The sequence below is a fragment of the Hippopotamus amphibius genome, chromosome 7 (genome assembly GCF_030028045.1).
Source record: "Hippopotamus amphibius kiboko isolate mHipAmp2 chromosome 7, mHipAmp2.hap2, whole genome shotgun sequence".
Classification (NCBI taxonomy): Eukaryota; Metazoa; Chordata; class Mammalia; order Artiodactyla; family Hippopotamidae; genus Hippopotamus; species Hippopotamus amphibius.
In genome coordinates this window covers 130,850,319-130,869,848 of record NC_080192.1, presented here as the reverse complement: position 1 = coordinate 130,869,848, position 19,530 = coordinate 130,850,319, and the positions used below count along the sequence as shown (strand labels likewise).

General features: G+C 53.7%; 1 protein-coding gene across 4 annotated transcripts in view; it reads left to right on the top strand.

Annotated features, from left to right (window-relative positions):
- Positions 1-19,530, top strand: part of KLHL29 (kelch like family member 29) — a 310,874-nt gene that overhangs the window by 161,761 nt on the left and 129,583 nt on the right. For 3 of the 4 annotated variants that reach the window (XM_057741376.1, XM_057741377.1, XM_057741375.1), the window contains one exon: positions 6,241-6,570. In XM_057741376.1, coding sequence (XP_057597359.1) covers positions 6,286-6,570 — 285 coding nt within the window. In that variant the 5' untranslated portion in view covers positions 6,241-6,285. Of the gene's footprint in view, positions 1-6,240; positions 6,571-19,530 lie in introns of those variants that run through there. The other variant, XM_057741378.1, reaches the window with a different exon arrangement.

The window sequence follows — 19,530 nt, the reverse complement described above, 5'->3', positions numbered from 1 at the left end:
AGTGTGGGCGCCTCTGCAGAAAGGCCTTGGAACCCAACAGCTCAATGGCCAGCCTGTGCGCAGGGCCAGAGAGGTACCAAACACCAGGGGCCTGCCCGGCCCCGGGGGTCTCAGTGGAGCATTGAGCATGGAAAGGTCCAGCTCCCAGCATGTTTTCCAGAGTCTGAACTGGACCTTAAACCAGGCACTGACTGGGGTGGAACCCATATTGCCCAGCGGGGAAGGACACATAGGGTAGACTCTGTAGTACCAGACTGTTTCCTACACAACTCTGAAGTAGAGGCATTCACTTTTCTATCATTGTAGAGATAACCTAACCATAGCACGGAAACTATAAAAATAAAATAAGCAACACTTAAAACTCTGGATCAAATTCCAGACAGGCAGAATTACCCCTTTTCAGTGGCTGCAGCAAAACTAAAACAGGGGAGGTTGGGTGCAGAGTGGAGGCCCCGGGGACAGTTTCTCTCTGGGTGTCAGGAGCAGAGAGAAGGAGAGAGGCAGGGAGGTGAGGGTTCTAGGGATAGGCAGTGGCTGGAGGTTCGGGGTAGGAGCTGGAAGGCAGGGGCTCGGGAAGTTTTCTCATTTAGTTTTCATCCCAATTAGCAGCCCAGCTGACTCCTCCAAGGGAACCAAAAGGGCCTGGGGACACAGCAGTCCCTCCCGCATCCCTGCGTGCCTGGTGCTCAGAGGTGCTAGCCAGATTGAGGACTTGGCCCCAGCGTCCAGCAGGCAGGGAAGCTGACTTCCAACTTCCATTCACTCCGGATGGAAGGGGAACCCAAGGGGGAAGCGCATGTGTGGAGGTCCCGGACGAGGCCCCCCCCCCCCCCCCACCGGGGAGCACACACCCTTCCTGTGAGCAGGCGCGTCCTCACGGGAGCCAGCACCTTCATCCCTCAGGAGAGGGGGCAGCAGGAACAGACCCTCCACTCTCTTCCAGAAAGGAGCCCTGGACAAGGAAGATGGCCTTCCTCACAGGTCACGAGGATGCCATGGGGTGTGCCAGGGCTGCCTCTGTAACGCTTCTGAGGGATGCTCTCAGCTCTGGGGTAGTTGGGCTTGACGGCCATGATTCTCCCCGGAGCTGCTCAGCGTGGCCCTGCTGTAGCTCTGGGGTGCAGGGGGGACCCTGTCCTTAGACTTGGGGTCTGCCTGTGTCTGTTGAGGCTCCAGCCTGTGGGGCTCTGAACAGGGAGGTGGGGGCTGGGTGGGGAGAGGGGGAGGGGTGGTGCAGGACCCATGGTTGTACATTCACAGCAGCACTCTGACCCATCAGGAGCATCCCCACGCCTCACTTTTGCTGTGATTCTGTAAGCAGGGCCCCTGCTCCTCTCACGCTCCCCAGGGGAGGAGGGGCATGCGCAGAGAGAAGAGACGGGGAACCAGGGGCCGGGCCCAGGCTCAGCCTCTCTGGATCTGGGTCTGGCTCTGAGAAATGGAAACCTGTAGGTCTGCACACGGGGCCACCATGTGAGATGGTGGAGGTGCATGCGTTTTAGGAACTGGCAGGTGTGAGGCTTCGGCAAGCAAAAATGGGTTCTGCCTACCCCGGAGGCTGGGGCAACAGTCCCCCTCCCCCTCATTTCTGCCAGCCCAGCATCCCTGGGATGACGCAGAGGAAAGCACTCATGGTGGAGAAGTAGCTTTGCCACTCACGATCCCAGAGGCCAGAGCCAAGTCTCACTCACAAAACTCCCACATCTGGGAGACTTTTCAGTTTCACCCAGAACCTGCCCCAAGACATCTCTCCCCTGGACCTCGGCCTGACCTGCCTCCACCCACGAATACAGGATTTTCTAGACCCTAGAGCTCTTTCTTCACTCGTGTGCATGTAAGTTAAGAGGTGTTGGCCACACACTAACCCCACCCGGGTGCGAGCCCTGCTTCCTCATCAACAGCCCCGCACACTCGGGAATGGCTGCAGCCAGACTCCCTCCTCTCTCAATACCGGGCCCCGAGCCAGGCTCTGCCAGTTCACAGGCCGCCTGCCAGGTGCACACCTTGACAAGGAAGTGTTTCTACATGTTTTGTCTGTAATTGCTTGACCAGTCTCGTCTGAGATGCCTCGTGCTGGGGGCCTCCTCCCGCCCCAGCGAGCACTTCCTGTTGCCTCACCCTCCACCACCCGGGATGCACATGTGGGCACACGGGCTGCAGCCCAGCAGGAAATACTGACGTGGCCACCTCTGGCACTGGCACTCTGCCGTCTCACCGGGGTACGCCGGGCAGCACACTCTTTTCATTCCATTTGAAAGGCGAAATTAAATTGAGGAACGAAGTCGAACCCAAACCTGCCATGCAAATAGTTGACCTTTGTTTTGAATACACTTAATGAGGCTAAGACCAGATCGGGTGGCCTCCAGCTGCCTGAGTCTCCCGCTCCTCTCTGGCGTTTTCAGGAGACTGGAAGGGATGAGCTGCGGGATGGGGCCGAGCAGGGGTGCAGCTGCTGGGCCGGCTTTGCTGCCACGCACCAGGGCTGTGAGGGAGAGGCAGCCAAGGTGTGGTCCAGCGGGCCCCCTCCCCCGAGGCAGTGGGCTGAGAGGTTTGATTGGCATCAGAGGAGTCGCTGGGGCCAAAGAGGCCCCTTTGACCTGATCCCACCACCCTCCTCCCCCTCCGGGCACATCTCAGGGGCGCAGGGTTGCTGGCCACCTGAATGCCAGCTCTCCTCATCTCCGTCCTCACCAGCTGGAAGGAGACGGTTCCTTGACGATACGTGAGGTTGTCTTGTTTTGTAGGAACGTAGGGGCTGATTTAGTGTAGCAGTGAGGCTCGACTAGACTTAGGTAACACACTGCCAATCTCAGTGCCTTAACGCGATAAAGATTTATGTCCCAGTTGTGCCAAGTCCAATGCCGAGGGAGCAACCCTCTTGCATCAGATCGCTGCACCAGCTGGGAGATGTGGCTTCTGAGGTTGCCATGGCAAGTGGTGGGAACCCCAGGATCATATAAGATGTTTTTAAAGGGCCCCTCCCCACTTATTCTGTCTGCCTGAATTCAGATGCACAATCCCAACCTGACTGTGAGGGAGGCTAGAGGGGTTTTCCTGGCTGGGCAGAAAGAGGACACGGTGTTTTGAACTTGGATCATCATCTCTGCCCCACTTAGGATCCAACCTAGGGAAGCAGTCGCCACCAGGGCACTGGTGATTAGCAAGCGCCCTGCCTTGGCAGGTGAATCTCAGGAGACCAGAGTCTAAGCTCTGGGGTCCAGGTGACCCTGGACACATAGATTGTCCTTTCAGAGCTATCTTTAGACACTCAACGTAGGACATTTCCTAACTCCGATGCAGGCCCAGAATTTCCAGCTGGAAGACTCAAGGTTTTTGTGTCTGAGGTCCCTTCACCCAAATGTGTTTGTCCCTTCTTGCAACATTGAGCAACTAAGAAGGAATAAGTATGTGTTTGTTCATTCAGCAAACGTTTCGTGAACACCCTTCTATGCCAGACACTCTGGGTGCTGGGATCACAGAGACAATAAGCCTGGAGTTTACTGTCAAGGTAGCAAACAGCCATCCACGGATGCTGGGATGATGGTGGGTACCAATGTTCAGAGGGACAGCGGAGGACCTCTCACCTGACCTGGGGTGGGCATGGTGGTCCATGCAAACTCTGAGAAGAGTCAGTGCCTGAGTTGGGTCATAACTGACACACAGGACTTAGCCGGGGCAGAGGGAAGCCAGTTCTGGCAAAGGAGCAGAGTGGGCTTGTCACCGATCTGAGAGAGGGCACAATGTCTTCAGAAACTGTACAGCGTTTGGAATGGCCAGGCATCGCCTCTGGGGTGGGAAGAGTAAACAGCGATGCTAGAAAAGTAAGCCAGCACAGATGCTCAAGTGTCCTCTGGGCCACACTGAGGAGCCAGGATCGTATTCTGAAGGATAGGATTTAAGGTGGGAGAGGAAAGGATGGTGACCAGACCCATTCTGTAAAGAGCCATAAGGGCAGATGGTGGAGGATGGACAAGAAGGGCAAGGCCGGGGGCAGAAGACTGAATGAGATAATCCGTGTGGGAGACAGGGTTTAGGAACGATGTGCAGACAGAGCGGGGCAGACTTGAGAAACAGCTAGAGCAGTGGATGCAAAGACCCCGCTGTGAAATATGGAGATGGACGTGGGGACATGTGGGTCACTTTCTCTGAGAGAGGGAACTCCTGAGAATGTGTGTTTGGGCAAAAGAACCATGAGTTGATTCAGGGAGGTACCATGTTTAGGCAGTAGGATGGTGGGCGTGGTGCAAGGGGACGGAGGGAGCTGGAAGTGTGGCCTTGGGAGTCGTCAGTAAAGAGGTGAGAGCTGAATGAGGTCATCCAGGGAGAGCGTGTAGGTGAGCAAAGAGGAGGAAATAGAGGCCCTGGTGGGTGAGGCGAGAAAGAGGAGCCTGCGACGCAGACCGAGGGGGGAAAGTGAAAGAGCGTGATGTCACAGAAACCGCAGAGAGGAGCTTTCCAGAAAGAGATTGACCACGCCAGATGGGGAGTGGGGAGTTCAAGGAAGACCTGGGCATAAACATCCCATTGGATGGGACAAGCAGGTCCTTCTTGACCTCGGTGAGACTGAACTCCTGAGGAGTGGCCGGAGCGAGAGGCACACAGGAGCAGGTCGCCGTGTGAGCAGGGGGAGGGGAGGTGACCAGAGCCCAGTGTAGACAAAGCGAGATCCACTTCCATTTTTATGATGTTAATATTGAAGAGATGAAAAAACAACTTTTGTGGCATTGTGTGAGCTGTGAAGCATAGTGATGAAATAAACAGTGAGCCCACCATCCAACTTAAGATGTTATGGTCAGTTCTGCTTCAGGTGGGCCTGCAGGCTTAGCCCAGGCTGCAGGTCGTGTGCCCAGCAGAGGGGACAGTGCCAAGGGAGGGCACAGTGGCTGCCAGGGCCCTGCCAGCCACAACCTGGTTGGGGTTGGCCCAGGCTCTGGCTCTGTGGCACTAGAAGTAGGCAGCTAGGTCTGGATGTGCAACGACCAGAGTAGGATCAGGCTTAAGAGAAATTTTTTAAGTGTTCTGTTTACTAGCCAATAACTCCAAAGTCCCCCACCCAGGCTGAGCTGGACTAGCAGGGTGGGAAAGGGAGCCAGGAGCCATCCTTGACCTCCAGGAGCTCACAGCCCAGACAGGAAGTTGGTGGAGAATGGAAAAGAGTCCAAGAGAACCACATCCACCGTGCCTGAGCCGGGGGCAGGGCCAGGGATGTGATGTGGAGGCAGACCCTACCCTCACCCGCCCGTCGGTGCCCCGGCACTGCCTATGTTCTCCCCTCTGCCGCTGCCTCGCTGAGGTCTCTCCTACTGAGACAGCCTCTCCTGTATCTTTACATCCTTCCTGACTGAGGGTGGCTGGCAGGGAGCCAGGCAAGTCCCTGTCGTGCTGAGCAAAATGCAATTCCCGATGATGCAGGAGGCCCTCGGAGTATCTGGTGTGTCTAGGTCTCCATGACAACACTGAGGGCCTTCTCTTCGAATATTTGGGAAAGTTGTGTGGGAGGTGGTCTGGTTCACAGAGGCCAGGGAGCACAGGGGACTCTAGTGCCAGCAACAGAGTCGTAGGTTATGAAAGAAAACTCTCAAGTCCCAGAGGCCTAACACCTCCAGATTCCACTGAACCACAGTCTGGAGGCTGGAGATCCAGGCTACTTTCTCACCTTCTAGATTCCCTGACCTCGAAGGAACCACTTATTCTTTAATGAGCTCCCTGCTTCATAAGTAGGGATGACCCTGTAAACACACAGGCCTCTCCAAGGATCAAATGAGATCTACGTCAAGGGCCTCGTTCACCACAAAGTGAGTCTACAGACGTGGCTGCTCTCGCCCCATCAGAGGGTCGAGGAAAACGTGGCCTGAGGGGCCCACAGGATCTTGTTCTCACGGTGGGGATGGAGGGATAAAATCCCAAGTCGTAACTAGGAGGCACACATCTGCGTCGTCCGGGGCAACGTGATGCTACCAAACAGAAAGCGTTATTTTAAACCGTGACTGGATTCAAATCTCATTGACGATACTTTTGCCGTGTGATCCCGGACATATCATTTATTCCTCATCTGCGATGGAGCTCTTGAGCCATGCTTTGTGGGCTTGCTGTGAATATGAAATGAGCTAACATTTGAGAGCCCGTGTTTGCGCACAGAGAAGGAGCTTAATGGATGCTGACGGCCTTGGCTGTCCTCCTCGCGTCCTGGCAGGGCTGCCGTTGGTCTAAACCTCCCTCCTCTCCACTCTGTGTCAGCAGGTCCGGCCTCTGTTTCCCCGTGAGGAGCAGCCGCAGCCCACCGAGATGTCCCGGCACCACAGCCGCTTCGAAAGAGATTACCGGGTGGGCTGGGACCGCCGCGAGTGGAGTGCCAACGGAACGCATGGGACCACCAGCATCTGCAGCGCCACCGCCGGGGCGGGTGGCGGCACAGCCAGCAGCCTCAGCGCCCGGCCCGGCCTTCTGCCGCTGCCCGTGGTGCCCTCCCGGCTGCCCACGCCCGCCACGGCCCCCGCACCCTGCACCACCGGGAGCGGCGAGGCCATCACCAGCCTCGTGGCCAGCTCTGCCTCCGCCGTCACCACCAAGGTAAGACCTCTCTGGTGTCCGCTGCGAGCAGGAGTCGGGCAGACAGGCCCTGCTTCCCCCACAGCCCCGGGCCAGCTCCACAGCCCATGCCCTGGCCACTGCCTTCTCCAGAGTATGGGCGCCCCTGGAGCTGCGCCAGGCAACTATTGAAGTTAAAGTTCATGCAGTTTTATATTCCATAAGGCCTCTCTCTGTGACTAGCATGAGAAGACAAGCAGGTGCTGAGGCCACGCGGTGTCCTCTGCCATGCTGATGAAGGGTATTTAACCAGTGAAACAACCACGAAAGTCCAGGTTGGCAATACAGGTTCCCTAACTAGGTGACTGTAGACCAGGCAAGGTCCCCTGGGGGCACCAGTAACTTGGGTTTGCAAGAAGATACTGAGCAGCAGTCAGTCCTAAATGGTCATAAGTCTGCTACTTATTAACCAGTGTTAGTCCTGAGAACGTGCACGCCACTGTCTCCTCCAAGCCTCAGACAACCCCGTGACATCAGTACTCTTTCACCCGCAATGCAGTTGAGGATACGGAGGCACACCAGGTCTGTGGGAGCAGGTCCAACGTGGGACCCTCCTCGGGGACCTGGGCCTCAGGGGTGTTAGTTCCAGGTCATTCCCCCTCTTCTAGAGGCAGCTACAGCCCCAAGAACGACAGCAGAAAAAGGGCTGTGTTACCAACCGCAACGTCAAAATGAAAATGTCGCCAAGGCTCCTGCCTGGCTTCCGGCCGAGCTGGTCCCCGTCACGCTGCTCAGAGCCCCTCGAGGGACGGGACCCAGGCCGGTGGCAGGAAACCCACTCATTGCCATCCTGTGTCCTGGGGGAGCAGGGGCTCTGCAGGCCGCTTTGCCCCTGCCAGCCATTCAGAGTGGCCTGCTAGGAGCCATCTCAGCTTCTCAGGGCCAGCGTGTGTGTGTGTGTGTGTGTGTGTGTGTGTCTAGCCTTTTCTTTTCTGCTTTCATAAAAGTTGCGGGAGACGTTAAAGGCGGGGGAGCCCCGGCCCCAGCCATTGTGTGGTGGCAGTGGTGTTGGAAAGTCTCACTCCAGGTGTGCTGCTCCTTTGTCTCTGTGATTTTCAAAACTCCCTTTCAGCCCTGCTTCCCATTAATAACTGTGAGTGCTGCCAGCACAGAGCCCGGCGGAGGCCCGAGACAATGGAGCTATTGGAGGCCAGCTCGGAGCACACTGACTTCTTCTGCAGTGCCTTATTGATTTTATTTTCCTGTTATGAAAACACCGCCCCACTGAGGTGGGGAGGGAAGGAACGTTGAACGGGGGAGAGGAGATGGAGGGTTATTTGGGCACGACGCCCCCAGACCGGCCAGACACATTCCTCCCCAGGCGCCAGCCCCCAGGACTGCTCCGAGGCAGTGACCTCTGCCCAGGGGACCCAGGCGGCTGCCCCGCGGGCCACCTCAGGCAGCGGCTCAGCCGGGCCCGCCGTTGGCCATCTGGAGGATGGCAGCTTCTGGAGCTGACTGCTGGGGGCTCCAGGTGGGAAGAGAGGAGCTGGACCTGGGAGCCCACTGGATGGTTTCCGCCCTCTCGAGGATGGAGGCCGTTTCAGGGCCTGCGTCGGTCGGGGTTTGGCCTCTGCCGAGCAAGGGAGGTGGAGGGGCCTCAGGGTGAGGGCCTGCCCGGCCCACGCAGCGCCTGCTTTCCTCCCAAGCAGTTCGATATTCATCATTTCTAACTGGCCGGGCCCCAAACCACAGCGCATGGGAGGAAAGGAACCCGGCCCCAGACAGAAAACAACAGCTGGGCAAGGGCTGAGCTGGGCGGCTGGGAGGGGGAGAGGGGCCGAAAGTTCATGCCTGGGAGGACAGCCAGCTCCTTGGCACACCTCCCCCTGGAACCACCTCCAGCCCAGTTTCTCACCTGCAGGGGCTTGTCCCGTCACACAAAGGTGCCTGAGTACCTCCTGGATTCTTCGGGGTGCTCAGGAGGACCGGGCGTGTGGGGGCAGGGACGACAGCAGCCAGCAGTGGCTTCCATCCAGGCCGCGGCGGTTGAACTTGGCCGTGGTGCCTTTCTGCCCTTCTGACCTAGCTGCCGACCCCCTAGACGCCTGTCCCCAGGCTATTTGTCTAACCCCACGCCAGGACCACATCAAGTGACAGGCAGGCCAAACGGAGGTATCTGCGGTTTCCCTGGTCAACAAGTTGTGTCTTCACTGAGCAGCCAACGGTTGGCTCTTGCCCTCAGGGAGCTCATGGGCCAGGATATGATGAATCTGTGGCCTGGACAACAGACCCAAGACTGTCTCTCCCATTGTTGGTAGAGGCAGCTTGGTGGAGTGGATAAAGACAGACCTTGGAGCCAGACTGCCTCAATTTGAATTCCATTCTATCTCGTGTTTGCTGAGTGACCCTGGATGACTTACCTAACCTCTCTGGGCCTCCCTTCTGTAACATGGGAATAGGTGGTCGTACACGCCTGTCAGAGTTGTTGTGAGGATTGTGTGAGTTAAAACATGTAGAGTGCTCTCGGAACAGAATACAAGAAGTTCTATAGCAGACAGTAAGTCTTACAGCACACAGTAAGTCCTATAGAGGTGCTATCGTCACCACTATTGCCATGGTCACCCAGGGGAGGCCTATGGGACGAGGCCATGCCCCTGTAAGGAAAGGGGGTCATTTCTGGCCTCACCAAGAGGAAAAGGTAAGGCTTCAGACAAGAAACAGGAGCTAGGCCCCAAGCCAGCGGGGAAAGGAATTGGATTTGTGAATGGTTAGACCTCAAGCTGACCTTGTGACATGACCAAGGTGACATGGCAGCAAGACGTGCTGGAGGGAAGGGGTCGTCTAGCGGGCCTCAAACTGACACTGGCTCAGCACCACCTGGTGACGGACGACGGAGGGGAAGTATCTTGAAGCTTTTGTCAGCCATGGGCCCTTTCCTCCAGGAAAGCCCAGTATCTGCACAGGGCGGAGGCCCCCTCCGGTGGAAGACGGGGGGAGGCAGGGAGCTGCCCAGACGCCAAGCGCAGAGCTGTGTGTTCCTCTTCCTTTTGCCTGTTCCTGCTGCCCCGCGTGTGGTAAAGGCTGCTTGAATGGACCGGTCGGCTCCCTCATTGAAGGATCTAGTGCCACATGTGAGCCGGGGCCACCCCAGAGGGCTCAGGGAAAGGGTCCCCAACAAGGTGACAAGTGTCAGCACTGTCAGGCCTTAGTGTCCCCAGTGGGCTGGGCCGGGGGCAGGGGGAGCACCACGTGCTCTGGGGGCTGTGGGCACCCCCCACCCCCAGCATCTCAGGCCGTCACCCCCCACGTAGAGACAGCCCACCCCTTCCTCTCGCCTGTCCAGTGCAGGGACTGCTTCTGCCAAGCGTGGGGGGCAGTCCCAGCTCTCCAGGGCGGGGAAGGCTGGCTATGCTCCCTGCAGCGGGTTAGGGAAGTGATGGCAATCCTTTCTGTCACTGCTGCCTTCAGGCCTGAGTTGATCTTTTGGTTTCTTCCTTTTGCCGGGGCCTGAGGATTTCTTGCATGTTTTAGACGAAAGGCCAAAAGGCCAGTTGGACAAGCACAGACTCCTGGGCCACTGAAACATGGGGAGGGCCTGGCCAGATGTACCACACACACACATACACACACACACACACACACACACACACACACACACACAGAGACACTCATTGCTCAGACCAATAAACTGCTTCCCTGGGGCCTACATCAGCTCTTGACCCTCTAGGACACAGGTTCCCAGATCCCAAGAGGAGTAGAGTAACCAGGTCCACCCAGCCCCTCTGTTTTGTAGGTCAGAAGAGTGAGACTTGGAGAAAGACTTGCATAGATCACCTAGGAAGTGAGAAACAGAACCGGCCTGGACTGGCCCCTTTTCCCCGCCCCAGGCTGCCTGGCACAGTGCATTCACCATGGTAACCAATACTGCAGCATTGTTATGGTAACTTTTCCCATCCTCTCATCCACCTAGCTGACAGCAAACACTGTATTTTGGCAAGAAAATGGGTATATATACCTCTTGTGCGATAGGTGGAAAAGCTAAGGCCAAAGATTATGTTGACTCAGCATTGCGCAGCTGGTGAGGGCTTCAAGCCCTTGAGTCACACAGAACTGGGTTTGAATCCTACCCCTGCCGTGTAGGAGCAGAGTACATCTCTAAGCCTCAGTTTCTTTGTCTGTAAGATGGGAATGATAATAGCATGTTTCTCATGGAAGTGTTGTGAGGATTGGTTGAATTAATATGTGTAGAAAAGCATAGAACAGCACCTGCCACTTGTTAAGCATTCAATAAAAGTTAATTTTAAAAAGATAAATCAGAGACTGGGTCCGACCCAGTATCCATACCTTTGGGGGAGACCCATCCCCCTGTTGGTTGTTGGAGCCAGTAGGCTAAAGGAGGCTCTTGGACGTCCCCCACGCCCACCCCACCAGGCCCCCACCCACACTCTGGGCTCCAGGCAGTCAAGGCCCCAGGGGGAGGGTGCTGCTGAGAAGCGGAAACGTGACTCGGCAGGCAGGCCTGTTTATGGGATGGAAAGGAAGCACCGCTGCCCTGCAGTTGCTGCTGCATGAAATTTAAATTATTCTCAGCAAACCTGCTTGACAGATGAAACAGAAAAGGGACGGCTTCATAAAATGCAATTTTGTTCTTGAAAGAATAGACTTTGCAGAATCCTCGCTGATGCCTGTGAAATGTATTGGGGGCTTTTTCTCCTTGTGGTCAGGAGCACTCATGCTGAAACATTCCCATCGTTCCTCGGAGTTAAGCCCTTGAAAATAAATCTGGGCCGGGAAGAGAGAAACTTAGCCTGTGTCACAGGCCCAGGGAAAACCAAAAGGGGCCGTGGAATCTGCAGGCTCCATCCTCTGAGCACCAAACACCCAGATTTTTGACATTTATGGGCATTTGGGGCTTTCAAGGCGAATGTCTGTCATCATAGCGATGACCCCAGAGATGACATCTTCCTCGTGCATCCTAAATTCTTTGGAGAAATGCTCCTCTTGGAGGAGGTATTCTGGGGATTCTATGGGGAATCGTGTGAATGACCACAAGGCTCCATGCAGCGGGGTGCCCCCTCTCCTGTGATTCTGGGGGGTCCAAGAATGGATAAAGGCGGCATTTGCACAGTTACAGAGTGAGCAGCAGACCTGTCTTTCCTCTTGTATTCACGCTGAAAACCAAAGGCTTTCAACTGCAGGGGCTCTGTTGGGAGAATCACTCACACCCCTTTTGTGGTGTGTTTCCAGACTCTGCGTGCTTTTCTCCAGAAGGCTGTTTCTTCCGCCATGAACAAGAATTTCTGATCTCCCTTGTACTACATTATCAGCCACTGATAATGCATCGTGAAACGACTTGTGCACTAATGGGTTTCGCCTGCTCTTTAAGTGGCAGCTACAGTTTGGGTTGTATCTTCATTGACTTAAAGCCCATCCGTCAGTTACGAAGTATGTGCAAAACTGAAAAATATCATGATTGCCCAAGCATCCATGTCAAAGCCTACCATTTGGGGAGGGTAGACCTGAGTGGCTTGATTTTTTAGATTTCCGATTAAGGGGGGAAAAAGAGAGGATAAGTTTGTATATATTCCCACGTTTGTAAGGGATAAGTAAAAGGCAGTTGCGGATTCCAAAGGAAAGTTGTGAAAGATGTGCTTGACTGGAGCCAGTTGTGTATATAAGTTAGCTTTTGCTGTGTAACAATCATCCCCAATTTTTTTAATGAATTGTTTCTTTTGTTCGTTTGTTTATTTTATTTATTTATTGGCTGCGTTGGGTCTTCGTTGCTGTGCACAGGCTTTCTCTAGTTGTGGAGAGCGGGGGCTACTCTTCATTGCTGTGTGTGGGCTTCTCAGTGCAGTGGCTTCTCTTGTTGTAGAGCACAGGCTCTAGAGTGCAGGTTCAGTAGTTGTGGCTCACAGGCTTAGTTGCTCCGCGGCATGTGGGATCTTCCCGAACCAGGGCTCGAACGGGTGGATTCTTAACCACTGCGCCACCAGTGAAGTCCCCATCCCAAAATTTAGTGGCTTAAAACCATCCCAGTTCTGTGGGCTGGTTGTCAGTTCTGGGCTGGGCTAGGCTGGGCTGCCTCGGCTGATCTCTGCGGGGCTCTCTCATTTGTCTGTGGTCAGCTGCGTGGCAGCTAGCAGCTGGTGGCTCATCTAGGATGGCCTCACTCACACATCTGTGCTTAGTGGACTGTCGGCCAAGGTGTCTCCGTTCTTTGTGTGTTCTGTCATCCTCTATACAGCTATCACAGGTGTGCTCGCATCAGGGTCTCAGGCTTCCAGGAGCAGAAAGTGGTCAAGGCTCTGTACACTAGTGCCTTGCTAACCTCTGCTTGAGGAACATTTGCTAAAATCCTATTGGTCAAAGCAGTCACTTGGCCAAGCCAGATTCAAGGAGTGGGCAAAAGAAACCCTGCCTCTGGCTAGAAGGTGCTACACCACATGCAGGCATGCAAGGATGGGAAGCGCGTGTGGTCATTTTTGCAATATGCCCCCCAGGGTGCCAGCACACTTGCTTAAACAGTTATTCACCCTCTAGCTTCCGGCCAAGGCTCACATGCCTCAGACAGAAAGAATAGGATCAATCTGATCAATCAATCAATCAATCAGTCAATCTACAAGGCCCGATAGACAGAATCAGCAGGGGACTGTTGTGACTTATACACATCTGGATGACACACGTGCCATGCACACCAAGGGAGATCTGAAAGGAGACACCTGGCGAGGATTGTGTTGCCAGGGAGAAGGCGGTGCAGCCGGCCCCCATGGAACCTCGCAGGGTACTAGCCAGGACTTGGACCTCAGTCCTGAAGGCTCCTAGCCTTGATCCCGTCACTGCCCCAGAGTTGGTGGGACTGAGACACTGCTCTTCCCGGGACAGTCACAAGGACAGATGCTAACCTACTGATTCAGACTCAAAAATCCACCCCAAGGAGACCACTTTCGTGGACTTTGTGTAGTGAATTTCTCCTTTCGAGAATCCACACAGGAAAGCAAATTTGGATTGAAAGACTTTCTGATGAGCCTAAAATCAGGAAAGGGAGCCAGTTATAGTTTGCAAATATTCAGTAGCTGCAGGTAGAGCAGAGTCCTGGCTCTTTCTCCCTGATAGGAGAAATCCTGCGCCATTCCCCAAAAAGCCCTCGGAAAGGCCTCTTCTTAAATTAAATTAGGTTTTCTGCAAACAGCACCGTTCAAGATGAACATAAATCTACTTCTTATTCAGTTTTAATGGTTTTCCCTGTTTCATTTAATTACTTATGTTGCAATTAAACAATTTTTTTTTCTTTGCAGAAGGACAGTATTTTAGCTACATTACGGGTTAAATAGGCTTTGGAGAACTAGCCTGGGAATCTCATCACCATTTATAACATTGTTTTTTTATAGGGAAAGTATGTTCCAAAATCTAAACAGCCAAATTACAAATGAACTTTCAGAACCCAGCCCATTTGTTAACTGGAAACTGTCTGTGATGCTAAAAATAACTCAGAGAAACAAACATAAAAGAAGAGTTGAATGCCCCTTGGTCTCATTTGTTCCACCATCAGCATCTACAGATTTAGTTTCGTCTCAGGGAGGAGGATTTCCTCCAAACCCAGATGAACCCTATGCCTGTTTTGCTCACTGTTGTGACACAAGGGACCACATTGGCTTGAGTCCTCCCAAAACATCATGCCCCCGAGAAGAGTCATGGTGGAGTCCCTGCAGAGCTACGCTGATGTAACGTAGCGGGCCATGAATCAGTTTCAACACCGCACTCGCTGCCCTGAAATGAAGGCTTAGGAGAACTCTCTGTGCAGCTCAGCTGCCGTGTCCACCAGTCCAGGCGTATTCATTTGCATTGGGAATCTGCACCTCTAGAACCCGTAGGCAGGAAACCTCATTTTCCTCTGGCCAATAAAGAGCCATGAGTGGGACTTCCCTGGCTGTCTGGTAGTTGAGACTCCATGCTTCCACAGCCGGGAGCATGGGTTCGATCCCTGGTCAGGGAACTAAGATCCCACATGTTGCGCAGTGCTGCCAAAACAAACAAACAAACAAAAATAATGAAAATTTTAAAAATAAAGATCCATGAGAACTCAGCAGAGCATCAGTGTGCATTCAGAGCCACCTACCACACGCCTTTCCTATTGACCAGGGAGAGGTCCTGCCTTCCCAGTCTCCCCTCTCCTGATGCTTCATGGAGAAGCACTTGGGACCCTCTGGCACCATGACAGGAGTCCTGGGAGCTGGGAAGGAAGCAAGGTGCCCACTCTGATCACAGAAGGCCAGTCATCAGCACCTCCCTCCCTTGACTTAAACTGCCAGCTGATTGCTGCCACGGTCCCTTAAGGGAAACACTCTTCTGCCACATCATGAGCCCTTCCTTGCCAGACCTGCTCCTAGGCCCAAGCAGCTAGGTTAAGCTTGCTGTCCTCTTTTGCTCCTAGAAGGCCACAAGGGTCTCCCCACGGCCCCTCCAGGGGCTACCAGCAAGGATGGTTCTTCTTGCCCTGCTCAACTCAGCGCCAGACTGGCATCGAATACGATCCAGATTCTTGACCTACTCCTTAAAGAATTCCTTCATCAGGTGAGAAACGGCCCTAAAGCCAGCAGGCTAGGGGATGGGAGGTAGGATGGCCAAACCTGCCAGTGAGTCAGGTAGCCCTGGCTGTGGGGGTGCAGAAGCTGGAGGAGCACGCCAGGCTTGAGAACACAACCTCCGAGGTCTGTCGTGGGGGTTCCTGGCTGTCTACCCAGCCTCAGTTCTGTTCAGGTATCCATCACCTCCCACGCTTTGGGAAAGCGAGCCCCAGTGCCCACTGGAATTATGACAATTCAAAACCAGGTGTGCTAATCCCATCCCCCTCGCCCATCATTGGTTTAGGAAGGGTCATGGACCCAATTCTGGCCAGCAGAACATGAGGGTAATCCTATCTGGGGGCTTTGGGGAAAGTTTTCTTGCTTCTAAGGAAGAGTCACAAGAAAAAAGAAATCCTTCTTCCTCTGGACATTGTCGTGTCTGGACACGATGCCTTGAACGGGTATAATCCTCATGCTACAAACCTCAGGGTGAAGCCAACATACAAAGAATAGAAAGAACAAGAGAATTCCAGAAATATGGAACCAGAGCCCTAATGCTGCATCGCTGCCTGCCTCTGGGCTTTTGTTACCTGAGATAATACATTTGCTAGTTGTATGAAAAAATTATTTTTAAAACTGCCTCCATTGCACAATGGCTCCCAAGCGACAGCATGGATGTCTCTTTCCACCTCCCAGACCTCACCTGGCACACCGGCTGCTGAAAGTGGGTGCGGGTGGCCTTCTTGAGTACCCTCTACCTGTCATTCACTTACTTCAGCTCACTGCTGTGTGCAGAGATTCTGCGGTTGTTGCCTCCCTGAGTGCCAACACCAGGGCGTAGCTTGCAACCCCCACCCTCCATGGGGCCATGCTTCTGTCTGTGGGGAATCCACCAACACACTGCGTGCCTAAGGCGTGGGGTCATTTGAGAGCGTCACCCCTACCACCCACTTCAACCACGATCCCCCAAACATGAGGGGCGCTGTCATCCTCCAGGGCCTCTGCACTTGCCACTTTGTCTTACCAGAATTTTCATTCATACAACCGACACCCTGAATGTTAACACCCCTGTGGTGAAAAAAAAAAATGCTATTATTTCTTTTTTTCCCATGACACGTTTGTTTATGTCTCTATAAATACCTATAATATATGGTACTTACCTACTTATTTATTTGTCTCCTTACCAAGCAAGGAACTCCATAGGAATAGGGTACATGTGGTACCCAGCATATAAAGGTTCTCAATAAGTGTTTGAGGATGGAATGAATGAAAATATGCATATGAATATTGATTCATTTATTTAGCAGCTATCATTGGGGTAGGGAGGATGAATGCCACTGACATCATCTTTACCTACATCTATCTACATGGTGGCTCAGTCCATAAAAAAGAGTAATTTCTGTGGGTGCCTACGATGAGGATGAAGACAGGACCTGCCTGTGAGCCAGACTGAAGCCCTCATGGGCTCACTGTCAGGACCTGTGTGCAGCCAACAAAGCCACGCTGGCAACACAGATTTTACACACCAAGGCTTTGCCCTAGGTCCTGCACCTCTTCCCATCTCCCCCAAAGCATTTGGAGTCTTAGAATCACAACCTTCTCTCTTAAGTATTAGTACCTCCTTGGGATTTTTCTCCTGTTTGCCTGTAACTCTCTGCAGCCTTCTGGTTTGTTTATTTCGTTGAAGGCACTGTTGTAGTCATCACTTTGTTCCAGGTGCTGCCCAACACTAACTTTTTAAATCCTCACCACAGTCCTCTGAGGTCCTTATGACGACCACCACTTAGAATGAGAGAGACCAGATGACTTGCCCACAATCACCCAGCAGGGCTGGGACTCACCCCTGGGCAGTCCAGCTCCGGAGTCCAGGCATCTAGCTCTGGACAGGCTCCACCCAGACGATCCTCGGTGAAATTTGTTGAACAAGCAACAGGCTGAACATCTTTCCATTGACATCCTCCCCCAGGGCTAGCGGCATCTCCTAAAGGGATAGCTCAGGCTCCCCCGTGAGGCAGCTGAGCTCATCGGTGGCTTGAAACAACCACAGATGTCAGGACCAAAGTATGTGTAGGATTCCACAGTCCAGCCCCACACCTCCCAGGTGTGACTGCCCGAACCTCTTCCCTTAACAGCCAAGTCATGTGGGAGGTGTAGACACTGCTCAGATGCAGGATCTTGGGGACTGATCACTGAGCCTCGAGGCCACATCTTCTCTGTCTTTCTCAGAGATTCTGGGTTTGGTCCACAACATAGTTTACGGGTGGTGTCCGTGTCTGTGGCTGCGTTCAGACTGCTTTGGTGTTTGCATCCCAGAAGGCCAGCCTAGATCATCAAAACCACCCTCAGGTATTGCCAGGTGGGCTTGGAGCAATACCCAAGCTCAGAGGGGCTCTCTCTCTTGTTGGTGCCTCAGCCGTTCCCCTGGATTTAACCTGGGCACTGGCGATGCCACAGAATTATGGGCTGACCCTTACCATCAAACAGGGTTAGAGCAGTCGTGACTTGTGGCTGACTTCCCTGTAAGCTCAGCACTTCTTTGGGGGAACAGAAAGGAGCAGGAAAAGGTAACTGTTTGGTACCATTCTCTTTCTGGGAGGCATTTCTCCCAGGAATGGAGGGATATCCCCAGGCTGGGGTCAGGAGATGGTATTCAAGGCCCACGTCTGCACCTCACTGGATAAGTGACCTCAAGATGGGACCTTTAAGCTCTCTAAGACTCAGTTTCCTTACCTATAAACAGGACACAACAGTGCCCACTTCACTGGACTCTTATGAGGTCCACATGAAATAGCAAAGCAAAATCGCTTTACAAAAATAAATGCCCTAGGACTTCCTAGGTGGTGCAGTGGTTAAGAATCCACCTGCCAATGCAGGGGACACGGGTTTGATCCCTGCCCCAGGAAGATTCCACATGCTGTGGAGCAACTAAGCCCATGTGCCACAACTATTGAGCCCATGTGCCACAACAAGAGAAGCCACCACAATGAGGAGCCTGTGCCCCACAATGAAGAATAGCCCCCACTCACCGCAACTAGAGAAAGCCCTTGTGCAGCAGTGAAGACCCAATGCAGCCAATAAATAAATAAATAAATAAATAACCAAGATTTTTTTTTTAAAAAATAAAAAATAAATGCCCTAATTCATAGAGACAGAAAGTAGTTTGGAGGTTCCCAGAGGCTGAGTGGCGGGTGGGGATTTACTGTTTAATGGGTACAGTTTCTGTCTGGGGTCATGAAAAAGTATTGGCATAGTGGAGACAATGCACAGCATTGTGAATGTAATGATTGCCACTGATTGTATACTTAAAAATGGTGAAAATGGCCAACTTTATGCCACATATATTTGACCACAGTGAAAAAAATTAAAAATGAATAAACGCCCCACCGTCAAAAGAGAGAGAAGATAAATGTAAATCCAGAGAAGTGTAAATCCAGTCAGAGCTGACTCATCGTGGAATTTCCTTTATTAAGAGGAATGGGAGTGCCAATCACAGCGGCCAGAATGGAGGCCAATCAAATGATGGCACTTAACACAGACCGACATGGGCTTGATTGAAATGTGGGGAAGGACCCCTGAGGAATGGGCAGGAGGGCGGCGTGGCCCGCAGGAGGGCGGCCTGGGTGATGGCGGGGCTGGTGTCACGGAGGAGTCCTGTCCTGACTCACACGGTAGCCTCGCTGCGTGGGAAGGTGCCCGCCCCTCCCACCTGCAGCAGGTTACTGCCAAGCACAGCAGGAAGGCCAGGCCCTGGAGAAGGAGGGTCCTGGGGCATGCTGGAGCCATTGGAGGGTGTATCTGCGGTCATTTTCTCCAGCACGCCAAGAGCTGGAGCTACAGGTGAAGCCCCAGCTGTGTTGCGTTCAGTTGAGGTTATAAATCTCGCCAGCAGCAAGGGTGGTCTCCACGCTAGACGCACAGCCCTCCCTGGCACAAGAGTGCACCTTACCTCACGCACCCAGAAGCCATCCTAGGAAGCAGCTCAGGACTGCCGGCCAGCCAGGGCCCTAGATGTGTCCTGGGGGTCGCTAATGTTTATTGAGGGCTCACTATGGGCTGGCCAGGGTTCTAAGCGTATTGGCCCACGTTAACCCACCACACCCCACAGCGACTGTACGAGGTGGGCGCCGTGATCACCCTCATCATATAACTCAGCAAGGTGTGCAGTGTCCAGGCGTACACTGAAGCTCCCTGCCGTCCAGCTTCTCACCTCCTTGTGAGGCTGCCGTGATGCAGAGTCGCAGTTCTGCCATGGGGCCGGAACAGCCCGGTTCCCACGGTGATGTGATCCTGCAAAGAGAGCGGAGGAGGGGGGATGCCTCTAGTACCCCAGCCAAGCTCCGGGGCCCAGCTGCCCGGCTGCGCAGCACGGGCACCTCCACCCCAGCCAGGAGCAGGCAGACTCCGCACTGCCATTGCCTCGTGCGTCAGGAAT